The sequence below is a fragment of the Podarcis melisellensis genome, assembly GCF_964234715.1.
Source record: "Podarcis melisellensis genome assembly, chromosome: 4".
NCBI lineage: Eukaryota > Metazoa > Chordata > Lepidosauria > Squamata > Lacertidae > Podarcis > Podarcis melisellensis.
Genome location: NC_138531.1, coordinates 98,077,584 through 98,093,773, shown reverse-complemented (window position 1 = coordinate 98,093,773; position 16,190 = coordinate 98,077,584). Strand labels below are relative to the sequence as shown.

Sequence of the window (16,190 nt, the reverse complement as noted above, 5' to 3'; positions counted from 1 at the left end):
TATTTATCTACTTGCACTTTGACGTGCTTTTGAACTGCTAGGTTGGCAGGAGCAGGGATCGAGCAATGGGAGCTCACCCCGGCGTGGGGATTCAAACTGCCAACCTTCTCATTGGCAAGTCCTAGGCTCTGTGGTTTAACCCACAGCGCAACCCGCGTCCCTGTAAACTACCTTATGTATAGTAATATAGAAAGGCGATATACAAAGTGAAATGAAAAATGAAATGGAACGTATCGTCCCATTCAGAAACAGCCCTGAGAAGATGAGAGAGAGAGAGAGGGGGGGGGGAAACAGGAGTGGGAAGTTGGCAAAACTTTCCTTGCCATTTACTACAACCACTTTGATTACCAGACTCTTTGCTCCTGTTTCCCTGCCTTTCCGCTTGTTTCTTTCTCCTCCACAATCATTGTGGGATTGCTTGGGTTTTTTTTAGTTAAGTGGTCTTCTCTAAAACCCTTTCTCAAAACCGCTCCACATGCTGCTTTTTCCAACTCAGGAATGAGCCCCTATGTTGGAACAAAGTTACACCTCAAGCAACCCTGACGCTCTTTCCCTTACTGTTTTCTGCTTTTGTTCCCACAACATGTTACCATCACATCTTGTCCCCAGATCTCTCTTTGAGCTCTTTCTTTTTCCAGTGACCTTTTTGTTTTCCTTTTAATCTTGCCCTCAGCCGGATGAGTGCCAATTTTCGAACGCTCAGAGGAACTGAGGCTTCACCTAGCAACAAAACAAAAGACTTTCCTGCTTCTCATTCAGTTGTGATGTAGCTCAGGTGACACAATATTGCAGGGCCATTTCCTAGGCAGCCAGAGTTTGTGTTCCTCTTTTGCAGAAAACGAGTGATGCTGTGCGTCATTTCCTTTTCACTGCAACGTCTTGTTTTTTCTTTCTGTGCCCAGTATATGTACGTAAAGGGTTTGACTGGCTTCTTTCTTTGGACACAGCCTGCCCAGTATCAGGCAAGGCACGGAGTTCATAACTGTGAAAAATAAGCCTCCCTCTCACTCGCCAGGAGCAAGTCAACAAAAGTAGGGATTGAACTAAGTGCCATGCATTTTGTGTTGACTGAATGGTGTAGCTTAATATTCATAGGCTTAATGCAATCCAGGGAGGGCTGCAGTTCAATGGGGTGTTTTGCATGCAGAAGGACCAGGTTCAGTCTGCACAATCTCAAGGCAGGGCTGGGAAAACGCTCCCTGTCTGAAATCCTAAAAAGCCCCTTCCGGTAAGTGCAGACATTTCTGAGCTAGGTGCACCAGTGAGCCAACCTGGTACACTTATACCTTGGTTGTCAAACGCCTTGGTACTCGGACGTTTTGGCTCCTGTACGCTGCAAACCCAAAAGTGAGTTTTTCAGTTTGCAAACATTTCTCAGAAGCTGAACGTCCGACGTGGCTTCCACGGGTTCCGATCGAGTGCAGGAAGCTCCTGCAGCCAATCGGAAGCTGTGCCTTGGTTTTTGAACCATTCCGGGAGTCAAACGGACTCCCAGAACGGATTAAGTTCGACAAGCAAGGTACCAGTGTATAAAGCAGAATCTTTTGTGGCTCAGTGTGTACAGACACACACACACACACACACACACACACACACACAAACAGTTAGTGAAAGTACTGCCACTTTTGCAAGGGACTTGCCTTATTAAAGCCCTAATGTCCCTTGTTCTTCATTGGTTCGTACCTCTCAGCTGTGCATGTGGGAGAAAAGCCTGCTACATGAAGGGTAATGGAAGACAAAAATCCCTTGAAATGAAGGGCTTCGGGGGGGGGGGTTACATAGAAAGCAAAATGAAACAGTACGGGGTAAAGATTTGAAGGTCTTGGACTTCACCCCATCAACAGAGCTCAGCTCTCCTACAACAGCTCCAAAACGGATCAGCTGCAGAGACTGAAATAATGACCTTAAATAATATCCAGTGAGGGTTAAAAAAAATGCTAATGGTGTTAGGCATAGAGATATATGTCCATTTCTTTTTAGTATTGTTGTTGTTGTTTAGTCGTGTCCGACTCTTCATGACCCCCTGGACCAGAGCACGCCAGGCACTCCTGTCTTCCACTGCCTCCCGCAGTTTGGTCAGACTCATGCTGGTAGCTTCAACAACACTGTCCAGCCATCTCGTCTTCTGTCGTCCCCTTCTCCTTGTGCCCTCCATCTTTCCCAACATCAGGGTCTTTTCCAGGGAGTCTTCTCTTCTCATGAGGTGGCCAAAGTCTTGGAGCCTCAGCTTCAGCATCTGTCCTTCCAGTGAGCACTCAGGGCTGATTTCCTTCAGAATGGAGAGGTTTGATCTTCTTGCAGTCCATGGGACTCTCAAGAGTCTCCTCCAGCACCAGAATTCAAAAGCATCTATTCTTCAGCGATCGGCCTTCTTGATAGTCCTTCTTTTTAGTATTATCCTGGTGTCAAAAAGAAGGTAAATTAATTGTCAGACGTGCCGCTCTAGGAAGAGTAGTCCAAGACTCCCTGCTCTGGAGTTGCCTCTTTCTAATCGAGAGGCATTGCCAGAAGGGTGGCTCTGCAGAAATTGTAAGCAGGGTGTGTGCATTCCACTACTAAGGGTAGGTGAACTCTAGCTCATGCTCCAGCTACTCAAAATTTAGGAGAGGTAAACCGTGATGTAATGCTAGTCAAAAAAGGGGGTGGGAGGTGCTCTGCAACCCTGAGGCTGGATCCCGATTCGCAGGCCCAGCTCCTAACTTTCAAGGAAGCCTGTGTCACACCTGCACTGGGCCAGATGCACCACCCAGCGACACAAATATCATTCTTCCACTCCTTGTGCACTGCAGAAACAGCCATGGCATTATTGACCTCTGCATGAATGTTGAAACCCTGGTCTTTTTTCCCTTTGGTGTTTGTTCATTTTTAGCAACGCCCTGAATCTGTTTTCCTTCCCACAGACTTGCAGAACAACATGGGGAAGAATGCCGAAGGATCTGTGAGTGTCTGTGTGGATGGCAGCCAGTGCTCAAGCGCTACTGCCTCCCACGGCGAGGATGGTCTTCACGAAACAGAAGGTGCTGCCAGGGCTGAGGTTCCCAAAGGCCACCCCAAGAGCGAACCTTCAAGCACCTGTGTCGACAAAGAGCATTCGCTCCCTCTTGGCGAATCCCCTTATGGGGTAGGCATGCTGTACAAATTCCTTGGCCAAGCCAATTCCCAAAGCAGCCATCCCTTAACTGCTTGCTTTACCCAGAAAAGTGAAGGTGCTGCGCAGCCTCACAGTGGTGAGGAGGAGGAGGAGGAGGAAGAGTACGAGGAGGACGTCATAGAACCAAGAACGCTGAACGAAATCACCACCATGACGGACAGAACCAGCCCTTGGTCCAGCCTTGTCTCTGAACCAGAGCATGATCCTGCGATAATGAGCACTGGCCAGCTTGCAGGGACTGCTGAACATGCGCTGAAAGAAGGCAGCGTCAGAAGTAGCCCCGTGTCCAGCGTCACCCAAGATGACCCTCTGAGCGTGCCCAGCAGTGCCAGATCCAGTAACAGCCCCTTGAGAGAAGATGGGGATGATGGACATGTGAGGAGACAGGACCTGGAGGGTAGTCTGGAAGAGTTCTTACCACCTGCTCCCATCTCAACCATGAGCCAAACAAAGGATAGGGCTGCAGAAGAGCGAAGGGCAGATGACGGAAGAGTGCAGGAAATTGGGGGCAAGATAGTGGAAGGGGAACCGTTTATTCCATGCGACGGTGGCGGCGGTGGTGATGGAGAATCTGCAGCAGCTAAGCACTGTGCTCCAGAGATGGGTGCAGGCAGGCTGGACTTAGAGAGCGGCCCCCGAGGTGAGGAAGGAAGGCGTTTGAGCGAAGACACTTGCCTTAGAACAGTGGGAGCCGAACAGCATTCTGGAAGCTGCTCTGACAAGAGCCACGAAGACTTACCTGAGGAGTCAGAGAAGCCTCTGGAGCCCAGTGTAGTCCTGTATCCTTTTTCACCCGGCTAACTGAGCAAGCCCCCTGGGCTTCAAATAAACAGTGAAATTCTCCTAGGATGACTCTTCCTTTCTCTTGGTCCAGCTTTGCTGTGGCCAGCGTGAACAGGCAGGTCGCGTCCAAGGCCCTCAGCGCCATGCAGCCTGATGGGGTTATCTAAGAGCAGAAGTGGCTTTTCAAAAGGAGGCGGCTGCTGGCCATGTTGCCCATAAGTGCTGCCTCCATTCAGAAACAGCATCTCAGTGACCAGGTTCCTTCTTTGCTGCCTAATGTGCGCGCCCCCGCAAAAAAAAAACCTTTGTGCTCTCCAGGTGTCTTGGACTCCACTTCCCATCAGCCCCAGCCATTTGAAGACATCTGGTTGGCAACAGGTTGGGGAAGGGAGAAAACAGGACAGGCTGTGGCAGACACAGCTTCCATACAGGAAAGGTTTCATGGAGCAGAATTCGGTGGTAGGGCTGGCCACAACCTCTGCCCCACATTAGACAGGGGTCAGAATCTCGGTAGCATTTGCCCTACAGGCCCAGGTTGAAGCTTGTGCTTTTTTTTTTTTTATATAAAAATTTTTATTAAGGTTTTTTACAGATACATATTTAACAAACAAAATAGGTTTCATAACATCTTTTCATTCTATTGCGGACTCCCTCACGTCTCCCGCTTCCACTTTCATCATTAAAAACGAATTTTTCCAAGCAAATTATCATCTTGTTTATACTCTTAAGTGCAATATTTAGGTTAAACTCAAATAAAAAATTATAATTTAATGGTAGACAGTTGTTTCTGCTCTGGCTTCCTTGTTAGGATTCAACCAAATTACAGTACTTTTGTAAATAAATCTTAAATTTCTTCCAGTCTTCTTCAACCCTCTCCTCTCCCAGGTCGCGGATTCTGCCAGTCATCTCAGCCAGTTGCATATAGTCCATCAGCTGCATCTGCCATTCTTCCAGTGTTGGTAGATCTTGGGTTTTCCAGCTCTTAGCAATAAGTATCCTTGCCGCCGTTGTAGCGTACATAAAAAATGTTCTATCCTTCTTTAACACGTTCTGGCCGACCATGCCCAGAAGGAAGGCCTCTGGTTTCTTGGTGAAGGTATACTTAAATACCTTTTTAACTCATTATATATCATTTCCCAAAAGGCCTTCACTTTAGGGCAGGTCCACCAGAGGTGAAAGAATGTTCCTTCATTTTCCTTACATTTCCAACATTTGTTATCAGACGAATGGTATATTTTAGCCAATTTCACTGGGGTCATGTACCATCTATATATCATTTTCATTACATTTTCCTTCAGAGCATTACATGCTGTGAAGTTCAGCCCGGTAGTCCATAACCTTTCCCAGTCCTCAAACATAATGTTGTGCCCAATATCCTGGGCCCACTTTATCATAGCCGATTTAACCAATTCGTCTTGTGTGTTCCATTTCAGCAGCAAGTTATACATTTTTGAAAGTACCTTGGTCTTAGGTTCTAGCAGTTCTGTCTCCAGTTTCGATTTCTCCACCTGGAATCCTAACTTTTTATCAATCTTAAACACTTCCTTAATCTGAGCATAGTGTAACCAGTCTCGCACTTTATCTTTCATTTTCTCTAAACTCTGCAGTTTCCAATTGTCTCCATCCCTTTCTAGTATTTCCCAATATTTTGGCCAATTGGCCTCCATATTGGGTCTTTTTCGGGCCTTGGCCTCCAAAGGTGACAGCCACCTCGGTGTTTTGTTTTCTAATAAGTCTTTGTATCTTGTCCAGACATTAAATATTGCTTTTCTGACAATATGGTTCTTAAAGACCTTGTTGATCTTAACCTTGTCGTACCATAAATATGCATGCCATCCAAATGCATTGTTAAAACCTTCCAAATCCAGCACATCCGTGTCCTCCAGAAGTAGCCAGTCTTTTAGCCAGCAGAAAGCTGCGGCTTCATAGTACAACTTTAAGTCTGGCAGGGCAAAGCCCCCTCTTTCTTTTGCATCCGTTAATATCTTAAACTTAATTCTGGGCTTTTTGCCCTGCCAGACAAATTTGGAGATATCTTTCTGCCACTTCCGGAAGCACTCCGTTTTATCTACAATCTGCAATGTCTGAAACAAAAATAACATTTTTGGCAATACATTCATCTTAATAGCAGCTATTCGACCTAACAATGAAAGTTTCAATTTTGACCAGCTATCCAAGTCTCTCTTAATTTCAGACCAACATTTTTCATAATTATCTTTAAACAGACTCAAATTCTTTGCTGTTATGTTTACCCCTAGGTATTTAACTTTCTTAACCACAGTTAACTCTGTCTCTCTCTGAAACCGTTCCGACTCAATATCTGTCAAGTTTTTTCCCAACACCTTGGTTTTTTGCTTATTTAGTTTAAATCCCGCCACCCGACCAAAATCCTGGATTAGTTGTAGTACTCTTTTCGTACTAGATTCTGGCTCCTGTAATGTCAGAACTAAGTCATCTGCCAGCCATTTGAAGACATCCGGTTGGCAACAGGTTGGGGAAGGGAGAAAACAGGACAGGCTGTGGCAGACACAGCTTCCATACAGGAAAGGTTTCATGGAGCAGAATTCGGTGGTAGGGCTGGCCACAACCTCTGCCCCACATTAGACAGGGGTCAGAATCTCGGTAGCATTTGCCCTACAGGCCCAGGTTGAAGCTTGTGCTTTAAGTCTCTGGCTAACCTTGTTTTGCCTCCTTGCAAAAGCTACATCAGTGATCAGTCAAGAACAAGGTACGGTGATCGTTCGTTACGGGTGGCGGCGCCTGTCCGTTCCACTTACCTGTTTTTATTTTGTGTTCTCTGGGAGGAGGCGTTGCGTAACATAAGATGATTCTTCCACCTTATATAAGTTAAATTTTAACGTTTTGTTGAAGCAGCACCACGTGTGTCCTCAGGGTTGCAAGTGATAAAATAGCCCCATGCAGCCAAATGACCGCAGGGTGTAACAGGATTGGGATTAGTTCATGCAGCCCCAGGACATCACCCTGGTACCCTTAAAATTCCCCGACAATGAGCTTTCTCACTGCTGAGATCTTAAAGATTCCCATAACTTGCCTTCACAGGAAGCTAATGTCAAGGTGGCGCAGATTTTTGTTACCACACTGATTTCTTCGACGGGGGTGGGGGGGTGGGATAGATTTGGCTCTTCCTGTTACGCCAGGTTCTGCATCTAGGGGTACGCAAGATGAAGGGCCCATAGGTCCTTTCCATTTAAAATGATCTCAGACACAGAACCTGAGATACTGAAGAAATGCTATCTGGGTGGCAGACAACCCCGGCTTGTAAAGACCCAGCTTAAAGTGAGTTGCACAGAAGTCTTCACCAGAAAAACAGTTTGGAGAGGCACTGTAGATCATTGCTAGAGCACTCACTGTGCAGGTGGAAACCCCCAAAACTCAACCCCTGCCCCTCCAGACATAAAAAGTTTGGGGTAGCAGGCAACAGGGAGAAGACCTGGGCTCGGGTGGGGGGGAAGGCACCAACAGTTATACGATACAGTGGAACCCTGGTTCTCGAACTTGATCCATTCCGGGAGTCTGTTTGACTCCCGAAAGCATTCCGAGAACCAAGGCACGGCTTCTGATTAGCCTGCAGGAGCTTCCTGCAGTCGATCAGAAGCCGCGTCAGATGTTTGGCTTCAAAAAAAAGTTTGCAAACTGGAACACTTCTGGATTTGCAGCATTCAGGAGCCAATTTGTTTGGAAGCCAAGCCATTCGAGAACCAAAGTACCACTGTACTAGGCTAGACAGGCAAATAGCCTGAGCTGCTACAAGGCAGCATCTTGCTGTCTGCAAAAATTGGAGGCATATCACTCCTGGGCCCAAGGGGGAAGATACATTGGCCTTTCAGGTAAGAAAAGAACTTTAGTCTTACAAAGAGAGGTGCCAGATACATTTGGCACCAGCTTGGCTGGAGGAGTTGCTGGAAGGAGACGTATAAGGCCTCAGGGACTCCACTCTATCCAGCTTGAGATTAGAGTCGCCCCCCTCAGTGTTGTTCTCCACCTGTCCACCCAAAAAAGTTTTTTTGCAGAAGGTATTGCTGTGGACATGCACACAGAGTGGCTGCCTTGCACCAACAGGCCCAGAGCAGCAGACACAGCAGCTACGCAGCTTCTGCCCTTTCCCAGTAGGGCCTTGCAGAGGAATTCGTTCCAGTGCGGCACCAGCAGGAGTCCCAACCTGCTTCCAGAGTCTCTTCCTTAACGCTGCCTTGCAGATCTGACCCCGTGGTCGTCCCCAACTTCTTCCTTCCACCGCAGCATCTGGAAGCCTCCATGCGGCTGCTCAGCATCACGCCTCCTACTCCACTGGCCGCTGCTGTTAAAGTAAGTAGAATCGCCTCTTGTGCTTTCTCCCCCGCCTTTCCTTCAAGCAGGGGCCTAGGCAGAGGGCTGATTTGTTTGTTTTCCCCTTGAATTTTATGGGATGGCCACCAAGACCGTTTAACACCGGTCCTGAAAGACCTACATTGGCTCCCAGTACGTTTCCGAGCACAATTCAAAGTGTTGGTGCTGACCTTGAAAGCCCCAAACGGCCTCGGCCCAGTAGACCTGAAGGAGCATCTCCACCCCCATCATTCAGCCCAGACACTAAGGTCCAGCTCTGGGGGCCTTTTGGCGGTTCCCTTGCTACAAGAAGTGAGGTTACAGGGAACCAGGCAGAGGGCCTTCTCGGTGGTGGCACCCGCCCTGTGGAACGCCCTCCCGTCAGATGTCAAGGAAATAAACAACTATCTGACTTTTAGAAGACATCTGAAGGCAGCCCTGTTTAGGGAAGTTTTTAATGTTTAATGCTGTATTGTGTTTTTAATATTTGGTTGGGAGCCACCCAGAATGGCTGGGGAAATTATATTATTATTATTGATGTTGTTCACCCAGGTATGTGGTGGCTTTACAGGGGAGGGGGATAGAGGAAACATGGCCCTGCCCCAACAAAGAAAGAAAGAAAGAAAGAAAGAAAGAAAGAAAGAAAGAAAGAAAGAAAGAAAGAAAGAAAGAAAGAAAGAAAGAAAGAAAGAAAAGGGGGGAAAGAGAGAGGACCTGGGTCCAATGCTGTGGCCCGTAGATTATAGTTATAAAAAGGTAAAGGACCATTAGGTCCAGTCTTGACCAACTCTGGGGTTGCGGCACTCATCTCACTTTACTGGCCAAGGGAGTCAGCGTACAGCTTCCGGGTCATGTGGCCAGCATGATTAAGCCGCTTCTGGTGAACCAGAGCAGCACACGGAAACGCCGTTTACCTTCCCGCCAGAGTGGTACCTATTTATCTACTTGCACTTTGACATGCTTTCGAACTGCTAGGTTGGCAGGAGCAGGGATATGATTATATAATTATAGGGATATGAACCCACTAATAGAGCCCAGTTACCCACTGCCTTGTGGGATATCTTTGGGAGAAGAAAAGGCTAAGGAGATCCAGAGTGGAGTCCCTGAGGCCTTGTACGCCTCCTTCCGGCAACTCCTGCAGCCAAGCTGGTGCCAAATGTATTGCTCTGCTTTCCTTTGGACCACATCAGGGGGGTCTTGTCATCAGGGCAGCTCAGGACCTCCAGACAAACCTCCCAGGCTTGTACCCCAGGGAAGTCACTAAAACATTGCAGGAGGCAGCAGTTAGAAGTTACCGGTCTCTGCAACCACACCAGGCACTGTGATTCTTCAGCAGTTTGACTTCACTGCATTGTCTCTCAAGATGGACAGATGCCAACAACTAGGGACTTTCAAGTACAAATGGACAGGCTGAGCCTGGCAAGGGAAAGGGCTTTGCAGAGTCAGAGGCACTGGGGGCCCCACAGGCAGAGTTGTGTGCGTGCAGGAATACGGTCCTCACAATCCTGGAGTCTAGTCCCAGGCCCAGCAGCCAGAGGACATTTCTAAGAAAGCAAGCTTTTAGCCATAAATGCTGTGAAGATGGGCTTGTGTTCGGTGGAATCTAGGAAGCAGGGTTGAGTGGAAGAAGGAATTCCATTGATCCAAGAGGTGCCCTTTCCCATTAACATAAAAAAGGAGGAGTTATGCACAGTTAGCAAATTATGTGCAAACAGGTTGCCTTTAACGGTTGTTGACCCACGACAGTTAGGTAGAACCTTTGTGCTCAGGGGCAGTCAATATTTCTGAATGCCAAACGCTGAGAAATTGCAACAGGGAGGCCTGTGGCCAAACCGCTTCCTTCCCCTGCTTCCTGGAGGCCTGTGGCCAAACTGCTAGAGGAAACCAAATGCTGGGTGGGCTCTAAATTTGATTCCGCAGGGCACTTGGTTCTTTTTGTTTTTCGGTGACTTGATTGGCATAATTTGTAAGTTGCACAAGTTGGGTTTTTTCTTGACCCAGAAGATTCTGTGCTGGTGTGGGGTGGAGAAAGTGGGCAGAGAATATTTAAAACTCTGTTTAAGGGATCTAACTGTGCTGGGCCCGGGGGTAACCCGAGCAACGCGATCCAGGTCCGGTCCCGAATCCAAGGATTCCACAAGGAGTCAGTCCAACAGGGCCAAGGCAGGAAACCAGGCAAGGACAGGCACAGGATCTCAGGCAGGATCTGGCATACAGCAATGTTGCTTCCGCAGCCTGGGGCGGGGTCTGACAGTCTTATCTTTGTCGGAGTAACAGCCGGTCCTAATCCCCCAGCGACTCACCTCCCAGTTTCATCCAAAGGCGAGCACTCCTCCTGCGAGTACTCAGGTCTCTCCTTCTCTCAGACCTGAGTCTCTGCAGCTCGGGAGACGTCGGTGGGTTACCAGACCCAGAGGCCGCCTCAGCCTCCCCTAACCCAGCCGGTAGTGGAGCAGCTGTAAGTGATGGCCCAGCTGGAGGCAACGAGGTCATCCCCACATCTGGAGCCAGGGCAGGCTCAGGCCCCTGACTCGGCCCAGCTGGTGCTTGTTGCAGGGGAACCTGTGCAGACTGGGGCTCTTCAGAATCAGGCCCCAGACTCGGTTCAGATGCCACCTGAGGCAGAGGATCCAGTGCGGACCGAGACTCTCCCGGTTCCAAGTCAGTGTCCCAGGCCATCACACTAACAGAGCAGTTCAGATCCCAAGTGCACCACCATGCTGGAAGGAATTTGGATGTGACGGACGCGCCCTGCCAGCAGGGGAGCCTTACCAGTGAATGCCCAAATGGCGGCCAGCAGGATCGCCCTGGAGTGTTAAGGGGATGGGACCAGGTCAGCACTGGATCCGGAAGATCCTAAGACAGCTTTGCTGCCATCTGATGATGGAAATGGACCTAATCCAGGTTTCTTTGCTAGCCTGGATGCTGGCACAGCAAAGAGGCGCTTCCTTCCCTCTTCTCCCCCCACCTCCTTTCAGCTCTAGCCACTGCAAACTGCAGCGCAGTCGATACAATGGCAGCTAATCCACTCCATCAAGCCCCGCCACCCCCAGCCATTGGCCAGAGATTTGGGTTGTGCCCTAAATCAGTCTGTTGAGTTGTGATGGCCCTGAAAAGTCGATCTGGATGAAGTCCACACAACTCGCTCCTTCGCACAATCGCAGGCAGCAGTGTCATCACTGCAGTGGGGTGGGTTTCTGGTGTATTCACGCTGGCACGAACGACACTGGGGGTTGAATCTAGAGCCGAGAGGTCTGTGGTTCAGAGATCAGTGAACGAAATGAGGGCAGGGACTTGCAGAAGCTGCTGTTGAATTTTCAGGAATTGGCAGGAGACGCTGGCTTAACAAATGAGCTTACGGCTAAAAGCTGCTGAGCGAGAAGGCCAGGCGGGCTGTTAAAGCTGAGAGAGCACTAAAAATCTTAAGAAGGGATCGGTGTGCATAAATAATACATCAAAATACATTTGGTTGCTAATTTATAAGTGCACAAATGTAGCTATTGCAAACTGGTTGCTTTGAAAGGGAATGCTAGCTTCTTTAGAAAAAGTATCCTTAAAGCGTCAGGTGTTTGGGTTTTTTATAGCCTGGTCTCTAAGTGCTGTTTACACCGTCCCCATAAATCCACGGAGCTGGTGTAAGTTTCACCAGGCAAGTTCTTGTTGTTATGGTAGCCAGACCTATCAGCTGCTGGTCGTCAAAGCAAGTTTAATGGGTTCATTCCCCCCTGCCCTATGGCCTATGGAGGTGAGTGGTGGGGGAACTCTATAAAGAACATCTGCAAAAGAGGGAACATCTTGCTTGGATAAAACTGGAGGCAGACCCTTGTGAGCCTGATAAAATGAGCAGGATCTGATATTAAATAAGGCAGCCATGGAATTATCCTCAAAAGGATATATATACTCAAGTTCCAATCACACCACCTGGTTTAGCCAGCCACTTGAAGCTGTTCCCAGGATGTGGCTGCTGTTGCATGCTGACAGCTTCTGCAGTGGTACCTTGGTTCTCAAACTTAGTCCGTTCCAGAAGTCCGTTCCAAAACCAAAGCGTTCCAAAACCATATAAGATAAACCAGATAAGATAGCTGCTTATTACCTTCACATCTGAAGGGAGGGCGTTCCACAGGGCGGGCGCCACTACCAAGAAGGCCCTCTTCCTGGTTCCCTGTAACCTCACTTCTCGCAATCAGGCCGTAGAGTCCCTGTACAGTGGTACCTCAGGTTACAGACGCTTCGGGTTACAGACTCTGCTAACCCAGAAATAGTACCTCGGGTTAAGAACTTAGCTTCAGGATGAGAACGGAAATCGCACAGCAGCGGCACGGCGGCAGTGAGAGGCCCCATTAGCTAAAGTGGTGCTTCAGGTTAAGAACAGTTTCAGGCTAAGAACAGACCTCCAGAACGAATTAAGTTCTTAACCCAAGGTACCACCATATGACTGCATTTGGCAGCAAGCCTTGTAGAAAAAGGATGAGGCAGGCGTGGGAGGTGTTAACTGGTGTTTGCACACATGCCCTGAGCTGAACCTGCCCAAGCGCTTTTCCCTGGCAAGGGACGGCGTAAACACAACGTGAGTGCAAAAGGTGCCCTGAAAACTATGCAGAGTGAGGGCTTTCTTCCCAAAAAAGGGTGGAATGGGTGTAAATCGAAGCTGCTGGGAAAAGCAACCATCTGGTGCCATGGCGAATTTTGAGTGATCTTCCTTAGCTGGTGCCATTCGCTGATGAAATGAGTGCAGAGGTTGTACAGTTCCCATCGTCACTGACCACTGGCCCTGCTAGCTAGGGATGATGGGAGTTGTAGTCCCAAAAAAGATGGAGACCCAAATTTGGGAAGCCCTGCCAAAGAGTCTCTGTCCACCTAGTGGCCTCCGCATGTTTAGGAGTACAACTCATATCAACCTCAGCCAACTGGGGCGGATGGGAGTTGTAGTCCAACACATCTGGAGGGCACCAGGTTGCAGAGGCTGCTATAGAGCCTTCGTTCTTGAACCCTTCAGCTGATCTGATTCGACTTCTTTCCCTTTGGGATGAAGCTCCTAGTTCATGCTCCGTCACTACAAATGAAAATTATCGCACAGACGGAATCATGCAACTCTTCAGTTCTAGCTTGTAAAGTTGGCTTTGCCTGGAGGCATCCGTGGCTTTATAGACCCCCTAAATCAGGGGTCAGCAACCTTTTTCAGCCATGGGCCGGTCCACCTTCCCTCAGACCTTGTGGGGGGCCGGACTATATTTTTATTTGGGGGGGGTTGAACAAATTCCTATGCCCCACAAATAACCCAGAGGTGCATTTTAAATAAAAGGACACATTCTACCCATTTAAAAACACCAGGCAGACCCCACAAATAACCCAGAGATGCATTTTAAACAAAAGGACACATTCTACTCATGTAAAAACACACTGATTCACAGACCGTCCGCGGGCCGGATTGAGAAGGTGAATGGGCCGCATCTGGTCCCTGAGCCTTAGTTTGCCTACCCCTGCCCTAAATGTTGCAAGTTTAAGATGCTTTCTGCTGCGAGGGGCTTCAATTTTGGCCTTTCCCACAGCCGAGACACTTGCATTGCAAAGCTTACTCGAGAGATTCCTTGACTGCGATTGCATTGCACGGCGTTAGACTAGATCAGTGTTTTTCAACCACTGTTCCGTGGCACACTAGTGTGCCGCGAGATGTTGCCTGGTGTGCCGTGGGAAAAATTGAAAAATTCAAAAGATTTTAAAATAAAGTATTTTATAATTTTTCATATTTCTGTTTACTTACTATTACATAATAAAGTAATTATAAAATACTTTCTTTGTGTTTATTTGATTCCTATTCAAGAGAATTACTTTATATATAGTCAATATAGGCACAGAGTTAAATTTTTAAACATTTTCTAATGGTGGTGTGCCTCGTGATTTTTTTCATGAAACAAGTGTGCCTTTGCCCAAAAAAGGTTGGAAAAACACTGGACTAGATGACCCTTTGCATCCCTTCCAACACTAGCATTCTGTGAGTCGCCCTATTATGAAGCCCGTGGGGCTGCTGTGAATTGCTGCCTTACAGCACTAGGCAGCTGCCCGGGCTGGACAGCTGCCAGCTGACTTATCTTTAAGTGACCCAGAAAGAGCAGGCGAGTGTTCTTGAATACCAAGCCCGATCAGCCTGAATTCACAGGCCTGGTGTTGAAACAGGAAACATGCTAAGCCGCTCTCAGGCATGTCAAGTTGGAAAGGTGGGCAGACCCTGTGGCAAAGGAGACGCCCAAGTTCACATTTCTCATTTTCTGTATCCTGCATTGCTTGCTAGCTAAAGCTGTACAGAGGTCAAAAACACGAGCTCCAGGCCGGCTGCGGCTGGCTGCAAGTTCTGCAACTTCAGCGTTCTCAACCGTTTCGACAGCAGCCACTCGCCTTGGAAGATAGCATGGAGAGAAAGAACAAGCTGCTTGAGAGCAGCATTAACGTTTATGTGACTCAAAGTTAAGCATACAGATAGATATCGATATGTAACAGGCGTTTAAAAATGACGCAAGTGTCATCTGTTTTGGATTTTGAACTCGTCCTTTCAGCAACAGCTCAGGACAGGTTGCAGTGCTCAGAATCGGTGGCTAAGATCACCAAACATGGGTTCTCAAGGGCAGGAGGTGTCTTGTGGCAGCAGGGTGTGTGTGTGTGTGTGTGTGTGTGTGTGTTAATAATAATGATGATGATGCAATAAATTTTATTATTTATAAGCTGCTCATCTGACTCAGCAACTCTCAGCAGCTCCCAACAAAATATTTTTTTAAAAAATAAAACATCAACATCCTTAAACAGGGCTGCCTTCAGATGTCTTCTAAAAGTCATATAGTTGTTTACCTGTTTGACATTTGATGGGAGGGCATTCCACAGGGCAGGCGCCACCACCAATAAGGCCCTCTGCCTGGTTCCCTGTAACTTTACTTCACACCATCTCCCTTGGCCTGAAGTGAGATGAGAGCTGCACCCCAGAGTTGCCTTTGACAAGATTTAACTGTCCGGGGTTCTTTAATTGTTTTTTAAGCTTGCTACTTCTCGCAGTGAGGGAAACACCAGAAGGCCCTTGGAGCTGGACCTCAACGTAGTTACAGCGGTACCTCGGGTTAAGAACTTAATTCATTCTGGAGGTCCGTTCTTAACCTGAAACTGTTCTTAAGCTGAAGCACCAGTGGGGCCTCCCACTGCTGCCACGCGATTTCTGTTCTCATACTGAAGCAAAGTTCTTAACCCGAGGTACTATTTCTGGGGTAGCGGAGTCTGTAACCTGAAGCGTCTGTAACCTGAGGTACCACTGTATTTGTTTGTGTGTGTAAAATATTGCATTCATCAACCTTTGCAGTCACCGTTACAGACTGAAGAATGAACAACCCCTTATTCTTCTGCAACTAGATATTATTATTCTTGAAAATAAATAAAAAAAATACACCCATGGCTGCTCAGACAGGACTCTTGACACCTAGGTTTCCCTGAAGGCTTGAATAAAAAGAAAGGGCCGTAAGGTTTCATTTTATTCTGCTCTCAGGAGCTAAAGACTGTGGGACACTGAAACTGGGGGAAGGGGGCATACCTGGAATCCCACCAGGCAGGTTGGAGAATGGAAGGGCAAGGAGGAGCTGCCAGACCAGCAGCCTTTGCATTCGGTCCCTGACGTATAAAACCTGCTGAGAAAGGCCCCCTGCAGCTTCCCACATTCTTATGATTAGCAAAGATCTGCAGTTTCTGTGTCTTCAGAGGAAGTTGGTGCAACGTCACTCTCTGTTTCAGGCTGGAAGTGGCGCCGCCGTTGCTGCTGCTGGGAGAATCCCTAACCGAAGGCCGGCCCGTCACAACCCGAGCCTGACGCCAGACGAGCTCCCGGAAAAGGAAATGAGAAGGATCGCTCGGATATTTTCAGCCCAGTTCTCCAAAAAGCAGTAGCGGAATGGGGGGG

General features: G+C 48.1%; 1 protein-coding gene across 5 annotated transcripts in view; it reads left to right on the top strand.

The window, feature by feature from the left end:
• C2CD3 (C2 domain containing 3 centriole elongation regulator) overlaps positions 1-16,190 on the top strand; it is a 58,818-nt gene extending 42,628 nt beyond the window's left edge. For 4 of the 5 annotated variants that reach the window (XM_081909507.1, XM_081909505.1, XM_081909503.1 and 1 more), the window contains 3 exons: positions 2,901-3,930; positions 8,152-8,260; positions 16,025-16,190. In XM_081909507.1, the coding sequence (XP_081765633.1) occupies positions 2,901-3,930; positions 8,152-8,260; positions 16,025-16,177 (1,292 nt within the window). In that variant the 3' untranslated portion in view covers positions 16,178-16,190. The remainder of the gene's footprint in view (positions 1-2,900; positions 3,931-8,151; positions 8,261-16,024) is intronic. The other variant, XM_081909506.1, reaches the window with a different exon arrangement.